At 41.3% G+C, this 18,172-nt stretch overlaps 1 protein-coding gene and 1 non-coding gene across 5 annotated transcripts in view; both read right to left on the bottom strand.

Annotated features, from left to right (window-relative positions):
• Positions 1–5,685: 5,685 nt before the first annotated feature.
• The window catches only part of NDUFAF6 (NADH:ubiquinone oxidoreductase complex assembly factor 6), a 40,567-nt gene continuing 28,080 nt past the window's right edge, over positions 5,686–18,172 (bottom strand). For all 4 annotated transcript variants that reach the window (XM_055431871.2, XM_055431870.2, XM_088844673.1 and 1 more), the window contains exons 6-9: positions 15,997–16,130; positions 15,307–15,408; positions 11,395–11,451; positions 5,686–6,952 (exon numbers count right to left, since the gene is read on the bottom strand). In XM_055431871.2, coding sequence (XP_055287846.1) covers positions 6,824–6,952; positions 11,395–11,451; positions 15,307–15,408; positions 15,997–16,130 — 422 coding nt within the window. In that variant the 3' untranslated portion in view covers positions 5,686–6,823. The remainder of the gene's footprint in view (positions 6,953–11,394; positions 11,452–15,306; positions 15,409–15,996; positions 16,131–18,172) is intronic.
• LOC129560580 (small nucleolar RNA SNORA14) lies at positions 14,568–14,702 on the bottom strand. The gene has a single exon (XR_008686809.1). It is a non-coding gene; the product is annotated as a small nucleolar RNA SNORA14 (small nucleolar RNA).

The following is an 18,172-nucleotide window of genomic DNA, read 5'->3' as shown; positions in this document are numbered from 1 at the left end:
TCAAAAATACGTTTCATTAACTCACGTCCCACAGACAACTCTTCACATAACCAGTAGATATGAACTGGTCCCACATCCACAGAAGTGGAGAAAATAGTCCTTACCAGCACCAGCTCCATCCACACTAAATCAATCTTGAAAACTTATTTAAATGAATAATAGCTTGGATTGGCTAAATTACTAGTCTACCTCATATTCCTTGGTTGAGTACAGTGCCCATTTCTCTTGTTCATTATGGTGCATATCTGAGCTAACTAATCAGAAAACAAAATGGAAATCTTTTAGAGTCAAGATGACTTAGAACTGTGTTTCGAGTTTTTGCTCAGAGACGTGCTAACGTGCACTGTGGTTTACCGGCTTCTAGTTTATTCTCTTCTCTTGCCTTTCCACTATTTGAGGAGGGGAAAAGCAAAGGGAGAAAAAGGAAACCAAGATGGTTGAAAGGGAAAGCTGATGGGGTGAACTAAAATTTGACTGATACTCCAAAAGATGCCATTTTGGACAAACAGTAATTAAAAAAAAAAAGAGTGAAAAATGACCAAGCCAAGTGTGACCACTCACTTCTCAAGAGTCTTTTATTTTTAATAAAAAGGAGTTATGAGAACATGTCTTCAAAAAGTGACCTCCTCTAACATTTTAAAATACACTTCAGATTCAAATACAGATAGAAATTCAGTATATGCTCCAGACGGCTGATGCTATCAGTTCACTTGGATCTATTCCTCACATCCTGCTTCAAATTCGTCCCACGTGGACCTAAATGTGAGGCTCCCCAGGTGGCTCAGTGTAAAGACCCCTCCTACCAATGCAGAAGATGCAGGAGACCTAAGAGACGTGGGCTTGAACCCTGGGTCAGGAAGACCCCCCTGGAGTAGGAAATGGCAACCCACTCCAGTATCCTTGTCTGGGATATTCCATGGACAGAGGAACCTTGCAGGCTACAGTCCATGGGGTCACAAAGAGTCAGACATGACTGACCAACTGAGCACACATTTGGACCTAACTGTAAGAAATCAAAACACAAAAAAATACTAAAAAAATCATGGGAGAAAAATATTTTATAATCAAGTAGACAAAAACTATAAAGAATTATATCAAAGGATAATCAAATGGCTTTCACATATATGCAAAGATGTTCTAACTCATCCATAATGAAATAAAGGCAAATGAAGCTGTTCCAAGAAGTAAGGACATAAATCTTGTGTTCTGTTCTACCCAGGAAAACCTTATAAATATTGGAAAAGGTTATTATGCTGGCTTTTCACAGAACATTACATGGGATGGTGGCTTAAACTTTGATTATTAAAGGGAAGTTTGACTTCAGAGTACAATTGTAAAATAAGAGACAGAACATTTTACCACTGAATTAAAATGGTGTTCTAATGAATAAAAAGAATATTGCTATTTCAAATTGTGTTACTCAGCTAAAACGCAGACTAAAATATACTATACACAATACACCAATTTTGTATACCATATATACGCCAAGGAAAAATTGCAAAGACATAAACACTATGTTAATGGTAGCTATCTCTTACCTAGTATAATCAGAATTGATTTTATTTACTTTTATGATTTTGTTTGTTTTTGGCTGTGCTGGATCTTCATTGCTGCTTGGGCTTTCTCTAGTTGCAGCGTGTGGGCTTCTCACTGCAGTAGCTTTTCTCGTTGCAAAGCACCGACTCTAGGGTGCACAGGCTTCAACAGTTGTGGCACACGGGCTCAGCAGTCGCAGCTCCTGGTGTCCAGAGCACAGGCTCAATACTTGTGATATACCAGTTTAGTTCCTCGGCAACACGTGGGATCTGCCCAGATCAGGGATCGAACCCTTGTCTCCTGCATCGGCAGGTGGACTCTTTACCACTGAGACACCAGGGGAGCCCTAGAGTTGATTTTAAAAATGTGTTTCCTTTACGCTTTTGCATTATTTCTACCCCCCAAGGTTTCTGTAATGAACATATGTAGGTTACTTGCGTAAAAAGAAAATAAAATACATTAATTTAGAAAATGATCACTCAGTAAAGACAGTATTATACACTCCTCCAAACCGAGATTCAAGCAGATCTAATTCTAACAACTACACTGAAGAGCTTACCAGAACGAAGTAGAGCCAGTGTCTGTGTCAAATGAGAACTTTCTCAGCTTATTAGTCCACTTACAAGATTAACACAGGATGAAAACCACTGCAACAAGCAACAAACGTAAAAGAGATGAAACAGCTCCTCAAATCATTAATGTTGAGCTCCAAAGAATCTTTGTAGCACCCATAAAAGAGATCTTGTGGTTTTAAAAACATCTTGAACTTGCTCTCTGAGAAATTCAATCTGTAGGCCTGTGTTTAAACACACAGGATATTATTATATAACTAAGCAGCTGTGACGATTAATTGTGATTAAAAATAAAAGGGAAAAGACACAGAACACCAAGGCAGGACTGTTTAACGAGAGAAGGGTAACTCAAAGGAAAAACAGTATCTATACTGGGTAATAAAGAGTCAACCCATAGACTTACCAAGTAAGAATAAAGATATTCTATTTAAAATCTGATTCCAAAGGTACACTTATTAAATATATGATTACACCAGAAATAATGCAAATAATATTCATAAACATATATACAAAATACATGTATTATGGACCATTTGTGAATGGCCTAGTATTTCCAAGTTTCATGCCATTTTCAAACCCAAACACCTTAATGTGTCTATAATTTATCTTTCCAGCCTTACTCTTCTTTCTTTACATACATCCTATTTTTCAATTTTACCCCACAGTTCAGACACTTGAATGCCAAATACACTGTCCACTAACCACCTTCTGACATGAACTTCCAGTTCACCCCTTACATATAAGCCCCAATCTATTAACATTTCCTTGGAGCCCACCACCCCACCTTACACTGTGGCACATTCATCCAGACCATAAAGATTTATGGAGCAGCAACAGGATCTATGATAGGTTCTGGGGATACAGAGATGAATGGAACATGGTCTTGCACTCAAGAACTTTGCATGAGCGAGGGACAGACAGGTAATCAATAGTTAAAATGCAGTCCGCTTGCAGGGAGAACTCATGGCTACACTTAGTGGACCCAGCCTCATTATTTGTAATCACTTGTTATTAATCCATCATTCACAAATTCTCCTAAACCACTGTTTGCAAACTCAAGTCTTACAGAGCAAGCAGGTAACATAAATTTTATCAGGCTGGGAGTGAGATAATAGGTCATGCTGATAACTGTCCGATCTAAAGGTATTAAATTTCTTCTTTTTTAAATGCCGTGCCAGGAAATCAAAATGTGCCTGTCTTCTACATACTAAGGTTAACAACATCATTTAGTGCTTACTCCATGTAGGTCCCTCTTCGACGCCTTTTACATGTTGAAGCTGATACTATGATTCTGCCCATTTTACAAGTGGAACAACGGACGCACCGGAGGGTTCTCATAACTTGCTGAGGTTACATGGCTGCTGGGGTGGTGAAACTGGAGCTTGAACGCAGTCAGGCTCCTTTGGAGCAGTACTTCACAGCATTACACTGATGTATCTAAACTGTCAAAATTCCTTTATTCAGCTTATACTACACAATGAGTTACTTATTTAATAATTTGCCAAATATCAATCCTTTTTGTTGTTGAACAAACCCTCTTAATCGGTATATAGACTTGATGCAAAAAAAAATCTGTCCATATGTTCACTGTTTCATAAATTTCATCACATTTCTTGCTTACAATCATTTTTCTCATTTGAAGGTTCTAATTCTTTAGAGAGAACTTTGTAGCTATAACCCAAAAAATACATGTTCACTGCAGGAGACAGTGGAGAGAGTGAAGTGCTTAAGGCATTCATGGTAGTCTCACAACCACTCCCTACCTCCTCCACCCTCCTTCCAGTCCATCTCCAATACCCTTCCGAAATCTCGATGCATGTGGTTTGTTATTAGTCCTCCAAACAGCAGGATAACGTTTGGTTTTCATAACTGTCAGCATGATGTTTACACCTCTGTGGATCTTTATGGACAAGGCAATCCATCAGGCCAGTGTCTTCAGAAAAGTCCCATTAATACCAGCTAAAACAAATCCAAGGACACGGAGGCATCTGGTGCAACAGGCAAGATATAAACTCCCGAGTGGGTGATCTTAATTTAAAACATTTCACTAGATCAGGAGATGTAGTCACTTTTTAGTCATGAACTTTCCTAAGAACTCTGAACATTGTATTCTTTTCAGTTAAGTAAACTGAAGCCAAACAATTAAGATTCTTGCTAGAGGCTGTATCAGTTCTGCCTCCTGGCCTTTGTCCCTACTGCTTCCTCAGCTGGGACCTCCCACAACACCTGCACCCCCTTCCCAAAGCCTACCTCCTACCCCAACTTCCTGAAACTCCTCACGTGTCCCCTCCTCTGGGAAACCTTTGACCTCCAAAGTGGTTATGTGTCCCTCCTGTGTGTACCCAGTGACCAGCACGTAATATCTATTTCAGTTGCCTATTTACTTCTCTAATCTGTAGTTAAGAATACACGTAGATATACTTTTTAGCCCAATTTGTACCTAAATTTATTCAGTAATACTTATTTCTGGAAAAAAAAAATGTGCCCTTGAGCTTTAAACTTGGCTGTTTATTTTACAATCTCAAGAATGGTAAAAAATATATGGGTTGTGAGCTTTGGCATTGAACTAATGTGGGTTTAGCATCCGACTCTAGTTCTAAAGGCTGTGCAACCTTGAACTGAGGCAGTTTTATCCTTCGGAAAATAAAGACCATCTTCACTGTCAAGATTAAAGCAAAGGGGCACAGAGCACATCAACTGTGCAAGTTTGTGCTAAGCGTTAACTGCTGCTTCATTTCTCAGGAGACATTTAACTTTCATCAAAAGGAGAGATTCAACCAAAAGGACAGAAAAACTAATGCTAGCTGATTGGGGAACTATTCAACATATTTTATGAAAAGCAACATTACCTACATTGAGATTAATGCTTAACATTTGTTATCTGTTGCTCTCCACCTATTCAATATCAAAATGTGTCTTAAATGGTTTAAAAATGTATGACTCCTTTAAATGCTCTAATAAAAAACAGATCTGAAAAATAAAAAGCAATGCTGGCACCATCTAACGGAGTATCTTTAATGCCAGGAAATTAATAGTACAGTAAACATCAATGAATAATAAGCTATCTCAATCTCTAGGAGACTGGAAACTTCATCCAAATCTCTAAGCATCAAATTTAAAAGGACTTAGAAAGTATTTTTAACAGTAAATTGGCTTCTGAGCCAGTAAAAAATCCAGTAATCCAGTTGAGTGTTTAAACCCTTCTTTTTAACCCTTCTTAGGCAGGAATTAAGATGCTTAGAGGCCAACTGCTGCCAAGTTTAACCTGAGACGCAAAGACAATGCTTACTAATAAAGACCGTCTCTAATGAACTTTTCAACTCTGGACCATTCAGAATTCCAAGAGGAAATGTGTCCCATTTCCGTGGGTTTTCCTCTTTTAGCTCCCTAAAGCCTCGGGATTAAGAAAGAAGATCTTCTTTCACCGTCAGTATACTCCAAAAGTACACTAACATAAACAACCGCACTGCACCGTCATTCTTTTACACATTTATTAACCTCCACTTGCTCCAAATCAGAAGCTGTACTAAGAACTGAGGGATCCCAGGAAGAATAAAACAATGTTCCTGCTCTTAAGCAGCTCTCAATGCTGAGTTTTATTTGCAAAAATGTAATATTTTAAGCCATCATTAACTCACAGCTGAAGTAGGCACTTATTCATAGACTTGAGATGGGACAGAGAAACGGTACAACAGAGGCGGAGTGGGCAGGAGACGAGACCACTAAAAACACAGGAAAAGGAAACTAGGGTGTAATTCTGGTGCTGGGAGCTAGAGATTCATTCAGAATCCAGATCTGCCAACTATGAGCGATGCAAATAATTCTGCTTTTTGCAATTAGTATGTATTTTATAACTAAAACTTTTTAATTACCCAAAACATTCCTTGTTTCATAGTTTTGAAGATCAGATGAGTACACTGGTCAAAGTACATGGCACAGAGCTTTTTAACTGGGAAGCTCAACTAGTCCACTAGTTTTTAAAAATGGAGTATCCCCTTAATGGATTTTTGACACAATTTTGTTAATTTAATTTACATTAACACACATTTTGTTAAGAAGAATTTTGTTCGTGATGATGATGCTTGATGACAAGAGAGTGAAGCAGAAAGGTAAACAAAAAAGTAAAAGCCTTCAAGTCAGCCAGACCTAAAATCACATTAGGATTGGAGCCCTTGATAGCCTGCCACCCGAAAGAAATTATTTTATCATCATGGACAAATTTTCACAGGGTGGGAAAGAATAAATTTAAGAGAAATAAAGGCCTCGAATACTGATGCTAACTTCACTCTTCGTGATCCCTAAATAAACGCATTTCCCACCTGCACTGGATGCCTGGGGTGTGGCTGCTCAGCACACAAACCCAGCCCTACTTCAGACCCGTCCTGGTTCCTTTGCAATGGTGAGAGAGGGAGGGGAGGTGCCATCCCCCTGCCCTCTGGTGGCAGAAGCACAGCCTGCAGCCTCAGTGCAGCTGGGATGGGGCTCTCCCCGGGGCTTCGCTCCCTGGGAAGGTCTGCACTGCTGGTGACAAGGGCCAGGCCGGGGGCAGAATCCTGGCTCCCTGCCCCCACAGCAACTTCTCATCTGTTCTGTGACCAACACACTCACCCAATAAATTCATTTTCTCCTTAAGTAGTTCCTGTTGTGTGTAAACAAGAACCCTAAACTAAGGACACTTTCATAAAACTAATAAATATCAGTGCCATGAAATTATTTTAGTATCTTTTTCTCCATGACTGAACATATAAAGCTAATGGGAGCAAAGTATTCTTCCGCTGTAAAGATGGGTGGAATAGATCAAAATCCACTTGTTGAATTTTCTTTAAATAGTCCTCCAGAGCAACCTGGAAAAAGAGAATAATGGTCACCAGATCATATAGATTAAGTCTTTTAAAGAAACAAAAATAAAAACAGCAGGTATTAAGGCTACTTTAGTCTTCCTGAGATGGTCTTCTGCATACTAAGACTGTACACGAGAATTTTTAAAAGAGAGAAAATAAAGACATCTTTTAAGAAATTTGGAAGTTATGCAGCTAGTAAAACTGTATCACAGAGCAAGGACTAGAAATATCAAGCCAATTCTGATAGTAATTTATAGTGTTCTGGTCAAAATGTAAAAAAGAAATGATTTGCCAGATCTTATTACTAGATTCTGCAGAATACAAAAGGGTTGTTTCTATTAAGGAAAAGGAACACATACACACACCCCAAACCTCCACAGAAATGCACTGTGCCATGAGCGGGAGCCCAAGTTGTTTAAAACAGTATTTTGTGAAAAACTTCAGAGTCTCCATATTCTTGTTAGAAGAAAACCCGCAACCAGGGAGAACAATCCCAGGTCCCTCAGAGGTCATGCCATGCTCCCCCATCACACAAAACTTGGCAAAGTTTTCTCTGGGATTCGGGGGGGCAGGTTGGAAACACTGTCGATGGGCAGTGCTCTTCACGGTTTTCAATGTTACTAATCTGTAAATTTTTATCATATTGCAATAACTTCTCATTACACACAGAAGCACCTGGTTTGGCACTGCACCATCCAAAGCGGTCCCACCACTCGCTCAGCCACGTGCACAGCGCCCCCTGGAGTTCTGCAGCACAACCTGGGGGTCCCACACAGCTGGCTGGGGCTCCTCTACAGGACCGTGTTTTCTCCCAGGCACTATCAACGAATAAGTTTTCATATCAATTCAGTCTCTACTTCTGAATCTCTCAACTTATATACACACATCAGGTATGTGCATCAATGCACACAGCTACAGAAAGACCTGGAAACAGTGCAGAAGTTCTTTGATAGAAACAGATAAATAAAGTGTTTGCATGATGAAATATTAAAATGTATTTAGATGGAATAATATGGATAAATCTTAGCAACATTATGTGTGTGTGTGTGTGTATGTAACCTAGAAGAAATAAACAGAAAATGATCCACTTTTATAAAGCTCAAAAACAAAACTAAGCAACATACTGGTTAGGAATACATAAAATGGGAAAAGCATTTTTAGAACAATAAATACCAAGTCCAGGACAGCTAGTTGGAGGAGGAAGGCAGAAGTAAGGGGATGAGAAGGGGAAAACACATGAGCGCAATGAAACAGCAACATTCCAGTTTCCGGATGGAGCAGTGAGTTCATGGGTATTCATTATGTTATGCTTCACAGTACATGCATACATATATAGATACATTCATTTGTAGATATCAAATAAAAAACACTTTAAAAGAGAATGAAGGAAAAACCTTTGAAGGTATTTCAGTGGACTCTCACATGTTCTCTTTGGTTTGGGGGGAAAAGCTCCTATTACTCATAGTGTTCTGTAACTCATTTTCTCGCTGTGTGAGAGCGTCACGGTGGCATGCAGGCTTCTCTAGCTGTGGTGACAGGCTGAGCTGCCCTGCAGCATGTTGAATCTTCCTAGACCAGGGATCAAACCTGCGTGTCCCCTGAATTGGAAGCAGGACTCTCAACCACTGGACTCTACTGTAACCTGCTTTTTTGAATCACTCAATATATTGTGATTAACTTTTCATCTCTAAGAATTTTATTATGTACATTTTAATAGTTTTATAATATCCAATTATAGGAATAGTTACTGAAATTTAGGTGCAAGCACATAATAAAGAATTATACAGCCATTAAATATTAATAAATATTTTTAATGTTGTGGTTAAATGCTTGATAAATAGGACACTACCATATAAAGTGTGATTTTAAATACACACAGAAATTCATTAAAAAAAAAAAAAAAGAACAGAGTAAATAGCTTTTATCTCTGGGTCCAGGAACTGTGCTATTTATTTACGGTAATTATTTTTCTTCTAATATTCTTTTTATATTGTCCAAATCTCTATTATGAGAATATATTGCTTTTATAATCAGGAGATTTCACTGAAATACAAATGAAACAGACCTCAAAATTAGAGCTCAGCTAAGCATTCACAAATCAGGATTTGGTTCAAAGTCTGAGTAAGTGACTGAGGCGCTCAGTCGTGTCTGACTCTTTGCAAGCCCATGGACTGCAGCCCACCAGGCACCTCTGCCCATGGGATTCTCCAGGCAAGAATACTGGAGTGGGCTGCCATTTCCTTCTCCAAGCAAAGTCTGGCTAATGGCAAATAAATTGTTCAAGGTAACAAATTCATTGTGAAATTTTCAAAGATCTTATAATTTCTGAATGTAGCTTCTGAACCCTGGGCTTCTCTGGTAGCTCAGCTGATAAAGAATTCGCCTGCAATGCAGGAGACCCTTGTTCGATTCCTGGGTTGGAAAGATCTGCTGGAGAAGGGATAGGCTTACCCACTCCAGCGTTCTTGGGCTTCCCTTGTGGCTCAGCTGGTAAAGAATCCTCCTGCAAAGCCGGAGACCTGGGTTTGATCCCTGGGTTGGGAAGATCCCTTGGAGAAGGGAAAGGCTACCCACTCCAGGATTCTAGTCTGGAGAATTCCATGGACTGTATAGTCCATGAGGTCACAAAGAGTCGGACACGACTGAGCGACTTTCACTAGCACTTCACTTTTCTGAAAACCTCATCTGTAGAGAACAATATATGCTACCCAGGATGAGTCACTTTCAAGTCATTTTTAAACAGCAGAACCTTTTCGCTGAAGAAGTAATTAACAGATGCTCCACACACAAAGCACATGGGGTGAGACGCGCCCCGGCTGGAATGAGGAGTAGGACAGCAGCAGCTCCCTGGGACTGTCATGCAGTCCCGCCACTTTCTCCTCGCAGTTTGGAAACTGAGAACGGGGCTCCAGCCCCAGGAGTCTCTGATCCATTAGGTCTGCGGTGGACCCCCAAATCTGCATTTCCAACAGGACCCCAGGCAGATACTGCCAGCCCAGGGACCACGCCACCAGCCCAAGAGACTGGTTCTTGGCCTAACTGCACTTCATGATTTCTGGGGGAACTTGTAAGTGGTATCAATGCCTAGACCCCACCTCTTAGATACTGTGATTTAGTTGGTTTAGAGATAAGTCCAACATTGTTTTAAAAGTTCCCCTACGTGATTCCGACGGACAACCAGAGTTAAGAACAATCTTTTTTTCCACAAAAGTGAACAAAACAGTCTTTAACCTTCTTGGGGCTTATAAGTCAAAACAGGTGATGGTACATCACCAAATGATCAAATAAATAACAATTAAAAATGGTGATTTAGAACATGTTGACATACAGAGGCTTGACATCTCATTTATACCAAAAACACGTGTATAATTATATCAATGTAAAAAGTCCAAAAAGATGAACAGACACTATCTCTGGAAAGGATGGAATTAAGAAAAGATTCCAATTTCTTCTTTTGCCTCTTGTTATGTGAACATTTAAAATATTAATGTATTACTTTCATAATAAGTAAACTCAGTAAAGAAACGAAATGATTTCAGACACTCAGATCTGAGACCTAGGACAAAAGATGTCAAGGGACAGAAGTGAATCTTTGAACATATTTTAGGGAGAAAGGTAGAAGGTATGTTCGGTACAGAAGAAAATGCTTGAGTTTCCCATTTTCAAACATCACAAATCTTTGAACCTTGGTGTACAAAATGAAGTAAACTACACTGAAGAATAATGTAAGAGATGATCTAGCTCAGAACCTGTTTCCCATAATAGGTGCTACTAACCAGAAGTTATTCTCATTTTTTTAATGTATTTTACAACAATGGTTCCTGAACCTGGCTACACATCAGAATCACCCAGGTAATTAAAGAAATAAAAAGCATCACAAATCCTCTTAGGAATGCAGCCCCACAACCCCAAGAGTGTGAGTCTCAGTAAGACGACCCCAGGAATCAGTACTTTTGAAGAGGCTTTCCGAGATGATTCTGACGCAGCCAGCTCAGCACTGCACTCTCAGGGACCAGTGCTAGGATACGGTCACTACTGAGAAAAAATTAATAAGTACACCATTAAGTCATACTTATATGGCTAGAAGCAGCCTAACACTCCTATCAGGTGGTTCTCCTGTGATTCCCATTTTACCTATGAGTAAACTGAGGAACATAATGATTAAGGAACTTGTTCCACAGTAAGTGACCAAGCAGATTCAAACCAATGCGCTCCAGCTGTAGTCAGCGCCAATGACAATTCCACTCACCTGCCTCTGGGGAACACAGGTATGACCCTGACCAAGAGCAAAATGTTAACTAACAAAACCCGCCCTAAGGGATGAAAACAAAAACAAATACTACAGACTAAAGAACTGCACTGGAAACCCTATTAAAAAAAAAAAAAAAGAAGACTATGCACATCTGCTTTATTAATTAAACAACTTGCTCTGTTAATCTACTTACAGTCTGAAGAAAAGCAGGAAATGCTTTCACAGGAACACTTCTGTGGAAGGACCTAGCCTAAAAAAGGAAGACAAAAGAAAACTGGCTTGAAAGACAAATATTTCTGGAAATTAACCCTCTCCCTCTGAAAGCGAACACAAAGCAACACCAGCAGTCTCGAACAGCACAGCCAGGGGGCCTTTCCGGAAAACAAGAAAACAGTTATCTCCTGCTGGTTGAGACTAACTTGCCAAACCCAAAGAAATCAGGAAAAGGCACTATATCAAGAATTCTATTCTTCCTTAAAAAAAAAAAAATTTTATTTTATTTGACTCTGCCAGGTTTTGTGGCATGCAGCATCTTCAGCTGCGGCACGTGGGATCTAGGTCCCTGACCAGGGAACCGAACCCAGGCCCCCTGCATTGGGAACATGGAGTTTTAGTCACTGGACCACCAGGGAAGTCCCAAGAATTCTATTCTTTCTGACATTTGGTTTTGGCATTTCCAGCTGCCACAACTTTGACCATCAGTGCCACACCTCCCAACACACAGAGGAACCCTGGATACAGAAGGCCACCTGTAAATTATATGTGGATTTTCAAATGCACCCTAAGCCCTGTGGTTGTGCAAGGGTCGACTGTATTTGCATACCAGTCCCAGCCCCTCCCCAGCCTGGACGTCAGCCTCTCTCATCTAGATGAATAGAAGACCCTCCCAGCCACGCTTCCTGCTTCTGTGTTCCCCTAGACTCTGATGCTGGGAGGGATTGGGGGCAGGAGGAGAAGGGGACGACAGAGAATGAGATGGCTGGATGGCATCACCAACACAACGGAGGTGAGTTTGAGTGAACTCCGGGAGTTGGTGATGGACAGGGAGGCCTGGCTTTTTGTGATTCACGGGGTCTCAAAGAGTTGGACACGACTGAGCAACTGAACTGAACTGAACCTTTAATTCATGTCACACAAATAGTCAAATTAATGTCAGAAAGTCATTGTTTAACTTAACTCCCTGATAGATCATGTCTCAACTACTCATCTTAGAATTCAAAGGCCTCCGCATCTTGAATCTAATCTCACCTATCCAACCCAGCTCCCTACTGCCCTGGACTACAGAGCCTCGAGCCACCTGGAGTAATGCCCACCCTCCGCCCTCCCCAAGCCCACTTCTGTCTACAGGCCTTTGTTTACATCGTCAGAAACTGCTTCTACTCCCTGACCCCCTTCTCAACCCACTGTACTCCGCTTTACTCCATCTACTAAAATCGTTCTCTTCTAGATCATTCACAATTTACTGATCAGCATACCCGTCTTTTCTCTTCAATCTCTCTGAGGAATGCAGGACTTTAGTATTTCCCGTTCTTGGAAGCTGCTCCTCCCTTAGGTTTCCAAGACACTGACTCCGAATTCTCCTTCTTCCTAATAAATGCCCCTTTCTCTTCCTACCTGAGAACTGGAGGTGGTTTCAAGGTTTGGCCTTTGGCCTTCTTGTCCAAATATACACTCTTTGGACAACAGCATATCCACACCTGGAGCTTTAACCCTAAGCCTTCCATCTGGATGACTCCCCAGGCTGTATCTCCAGTTCTGCTGCTAAGTCACATCAGTCGTGTCCGACTCTGTGTAACCCCATAGACAGCAGCCCACCAGGCTCCTCCATTCCCGGGATTCTCCAGGCAAGAACACTGGAGTGGGTTGCCATTTCCTTCTCCAACGCATAAAAGTGAAAACTGAAAGTGAAGTCACTCAATAGTGTCCGACTCTTAGGGATCCCATGGACTGCAGCCTACCAGGCTCCTCCATCCATGGGAGCTTCCAGGCAGGAGTACTGGAGTGGGTCGCCAGTGCCTTCTCCGATCTCCAGTTCTGACCTCCTCTTAAAGTCATCATCCTGCAATCTGCATTTTGCCCCACTTCCTTAAATGCCCTCGAATCTCCTTAAATTCAGTGATGCCCAGAAGACTACTGATCAGTAGTCAGCACACCACTGCTTTTCTACTGCAGTCTCTGACTGGCACCAGCATAATCTATATTTGAACTTCATGAAACCTTCGATTTTCCTGCTCCCTGACCCTGCTACAATCCAATCAGTTATCAAGTCTAGTTGCTTCTTCCCCTGTTATGTGTGTGCTATGTGCTGTGCTCAGTCACTGCAGTCGTGTCCAACTCTTTGCGACTCCATGGACTGTAGCCCACCAGGCTCCTCTGTCCATAGGATTTTTCAGGCAAGAATACTGGAGCGGGTTGCCATGCCCTCCTCTAGGGGATTTCCTGAGCCAGGGATCGAATCCGCATCTCCTGCATCACAGATGAATTCTTTACTGCTAAGCCACTGGGGAAGCTCATTATATGTATATATGTGTATGTATATACATTCACATATATACATATAAAAATCTACCCTCCCTAAATCAGATACTCTTTATTTTTTAATGACTTATTATGGCTGAATTAGTTGGTAAGTATTAAATTAATTGGTAAGTATTAAACCTAGACAGCATATTAAAAAGCAGAGACATTACTTTGCCACCAAAGATCCATATAATCAAAGTTGTGGTTTTTCCAGTAGTCATGTACGGATGTGAGAACTAGACCAAGCCAGAGAACTGATGCTTTTGAACTGTGGTGTTGGAGAAGACTCTTGAGAGTCCCTTGGACTACAAGGAAATCAAACGAGTCAATCCTAAAGGAAATCAACCCTGAATATTCATTGGAAGGACTGATGCTGAAGCCAAAGTTCCAACACTTTGGCCACCTGATGTGATGAACTGACTCATCTGAAAAGACTGATGCTGGCAAAGATTGAGGCAGGAGGAGAAGGGGATGACAGAGGATGAGATGGTTGGATGGCATCACCGACTCAATGGACCTGAGTTTGAGCAAACTCAGGGAGATAATGAAGGACAGGGAGGCCTGGCGTGCTGCAGTCCACGGGGTTGCAGAGTCGGACACGACTGAGCGAATGAACAACCACAAAGTATTAAATACAAGAATCACTTCTTTGCACTTTCTGGGCTTTAATAACTTAAGTGGAAATTTTAATTTCAGAAACTATTTTGACGGAGCAAACTAGATAAGTTACAAAAATTTGCAACAAATTTGCTCTTACATTGTATACTGCGAATGAGTATACCTGCAAGATTCAAAGACCACCATGGTTTTGGTGACATGATTTCCCTCTTACAAATCTCTGTTAGGAGATGTCGCAGGTATGAAATAAGACTGAGCCACAGGAAAGACGCAGCCCTTTGGACTCCCCTGCAGTTCCTATAGCATTCACTCATATCCTGGAAGCAGTCAGGGTGAAGCTACCAAGAGGGTTTAAGAATGCAATAAATCAGACACTCTTTCAAATGTGGCAATAGGAAATGATTACTAGAGATGATTATTAGAGTATGCAGGACGGAAGCCAAATTATAGCCCAGTGAACAGGGTCACAGTGGTGAGGGCCTCAAGGTAAAAATAAACGTAGAACATGTATTCAAAAAAGGATAACTGGGAGGGAAAAGAAAGAAACAGAAGGGCCCCCCGGGCTGCCCGATGAGAGCAGTAGCAACAAACTCGAAGATAAATGGGGAAAGCTGTCAGAGAGGCCAGCTGAAAACACCAGCTGGGAACTGCTGAGGACAGAAAGTCCTGGAAGGGCAGATGAGGAGAGGCATCAGCCTTGACCAGGCAGGAAGACACACTCTCCCCTGAGAGACAAACAGTGGGTGGACGGGTCCCAGAGGAGCCTCACAGAGGAAGCTGGGAAGGAGAAAGGGGGATTTTTAAAAAGTGGAAAAAGTCTACAATAGTCCCTGAGATACATCTGCTGGGATTTCAGTGAGCAATGGATACACACTGTTAAACAGAAAACGCTACAACCACACGTTAGGAGTAGCCACAGCTAGAAATGATGGTTTCTTCAATGATTTGGCCAAAGGAAGCTACTTACGTGCTTTAGGTGCAAGTGTGCCTGGCTGGCAACGTCATATACCACGTCTCTCACATTTCTATCTTGACTCCTCCGTAGAAAATCCTCCTGTGAAACACCATGCTACGGAGGAAAATGCACATTGCATCAGGAATCAAAAAGCGCACTTTAAACTAACTCAGCTCAAGACAACAGGCAGAACAATATGTACAGTAAAATGCCTCTTCTGGTTTTTAAACTACAGCTGTATGTACGTGTCACACACAAACACTGTCTCTCCTAGAAGAACATACAACAAGACGCTAAGGAACGACAGTTGTACCTGGAACAAAATAAACAAACAGACAAGAAGTTTAAAAGAACAGACAGTAATGAACCTCATCCAGAAAACAAAGGTTCTCATAAACAGTATTCTTTCTTAAGGATTACTTCCTCCTTTAAAATAAAAGAACAGGCTAAGGTGAACATTAGGAATAATTATGTAAGTGCCTGGAAGGGAGTGAGGCTACACCAAGGGAGCTTCTCTGGACCTTCTTACCACCACGACCTAAAACGCCTGACTGATACAACTCTGATTTGATAACTCTGGAGCAAAAATGCAATAAGCATGCATTTCAAAGAAGTTACCAGAACAGACTAAAGAACCAAGAAGAGAATGTCCCTCCCCATGTTTTTAAGGTAAATAATTAGGAGTACAAGTAACTGCCTTACCAGCATACAAATATCCATGGGAAGGAACACCCTTCTTCTGCTACCGTGATAGGGTGTGGCTCTCAAGCAAGTGACAATGCCTTGTGCTTTTCCAATGTGACTGGCAGCATGGTCTGCATGAAGATCCTTTATGCCTATGATTTCAGAAATCTAACAATTAGGTTGCTCTTTTCTCTTTAAATGCATAACAAGTCCATACAAGCAGCATAGGGAAATCAACTTAACATGTAAAAGGTGTTTATCCTGGGTTTCATATCTGAAAAACAGGATTTATGTGAGCAAAACTGGGCATAAAGACAGGCTGATCATTTACCAGTAACAGGTTTCTGAACGTCAACTTTTAAATAGAAGTTTCCTCAGACAACAGCATACCAAGAGCACATTTGGAATTTTAATCAGCTCTTGTGGAAAACACTGCAAGTCGTGCATTTCTTCTCTTCAGTGCAATTTCCATATGACCTCATTTTAAGTATATGCTTAACAAACTTTCTGCTCTTTGCTCCCTCCTTTCACTGCGTTGGCAAACATGTCACTGAATGGGCAGGCAGAACAGGCCTGGGAAATTGAGTAAGGACTTGGATTATTCTTTTAGGCTGACACAAAGACATATTCATGACAGAAAGTGAGGAGGAACTAAAAAGCCTCTTGATGAAAGTGAAAGAGGAGAGTGAAAAGGTTGGCTTGAAGCTCAACATTCAGAAAACAAAGATCATGCATCTGGTCCCATCACTTCATGGGAAATAGATGGGGAAACAGTGGAAACAGTGTCAGACTTTATTTTTTGGGCTCCAAAATCACTGCAGATGCTGAGTGCAGCCATGAAATTAAAAGACACTTACTCCTTGGAAGGAAGGTTATGACCAACCTAGACAGCATATTAAAAAGCAGAGACATTACTTTGCCAACCAAGTCCATCTAGTCAAGGCTATGGTTTTTCCCGTGGTCATGTATGGATGTGAGAGTTGGACTGTGAAGAAAGCTGATCGCCGAAGGATTGATGCTTTTGAACTGTGGTGTTGGAGAAGACTCTTGAGAGTCCCTTATACTGCAAGGAGATCCAAACAGTCCATTCTAGAGGAGATCAATCCTGGGTGTTCATTGGAAGGACTGATGCTAAAGCTGAAACTGCAATACTTTGGCCACCTCATGCGACGAGTTGACTCACTGGAAATGACTCTGACGCTGGGAAGGATTGGGGGAGGGAGGAGACGGGGACGACAGAGAATGAGATGGCTGGATGGCATCACCGACTCGATGGACATGAGTTTAAGTGAACTCCGGGAGTTGGTGACGGACAGGGAGGCCTGGCGTGCTGTGATTCACAGGGTCGCAAAGAGTCGGACACAACTGAGCGACTGCACTGAAAGACATATTGCTTTCTTCAAATGGATGGTATTGTCCTTGCCTCAAATAATTCCATTACAATCCTCATGACAATAAGCCCTCACCAATTTAGAATAGAGTCAAAGCAGCAAAAATATCTAAACTCCATAGTTTTAGGTTTTGGTTTTTATTTTTTTTAAGAAAAATCTCATAAAAAGTTAGAGTTTTATTTCCTCAACCTTTGTCTTAAACACGCTGCTGCTACTGCTGCTAAGTCGCTTCAGTTGTGTCCGACTCTGTGCGACCCCATAGACGGCAGCCCACCAGGTTCCCCTGTCCCTGGGATTTTCCAGGCAAGAATACTGGAGTTGGTTGCCATATCCTTCTCCAATGCATGAAAGTGAAAGTGAAGTCGCTCAGTCGTGTCCGACTCCTAGTGATCCCATGGACTGCAGCCTACCAGGCTCCCCCATCCCTGGGATTTTCCAGGCTAGAGTACTGGAGTGGGTTGCCATTTCCTTCTCCTGTCTTAAACATGGGAAAGTATTATTGACAGAGAAGAAAGGAGTCAGGTCACAGGTCTTCCAAACAGTAAGGGTTGCATAAAAAAGTAAAATCATCTGCAATTACCAGATTATTAATTATAGCATGAGGCAGCAAAAGTACTTTTACGAGAATCTGGGTATTTTTATTAGTCTGCATTCCATTCCAAAGAAAGGTATATATTATATTCCCTTTCTACCTCAAAAGAAAAAGAAAAGCTAGTCCTTTATAGTTGGTGCAAAGAAAAATTTTAACGTTAAACTGGTTAGACTGTCAATTAAGAAAGAGTGAAGTATAAAAGGTGTTATGT

This window comes from Moschus berezovskii, chromosome 16, assembly GCF_049115385.1.
Source record: "Moschus berezovskii isolate FMDL1 chromosome 16, NW_MosBer_1.0, whole genome shotgun sequence".
Classification (NCBI taxonomy): domain Eukaryota; kingdom Metazoa; phylum Chordata; class Mammalia; order Artiodactyla; family Moschidae; genus Moschus; species Moschus berezovskii.
The sequence above is the reverse complement of the archived record's forward strand: the minus strand, read 5'-3'. Positions and strand labels throughout refer to the sequence as shown.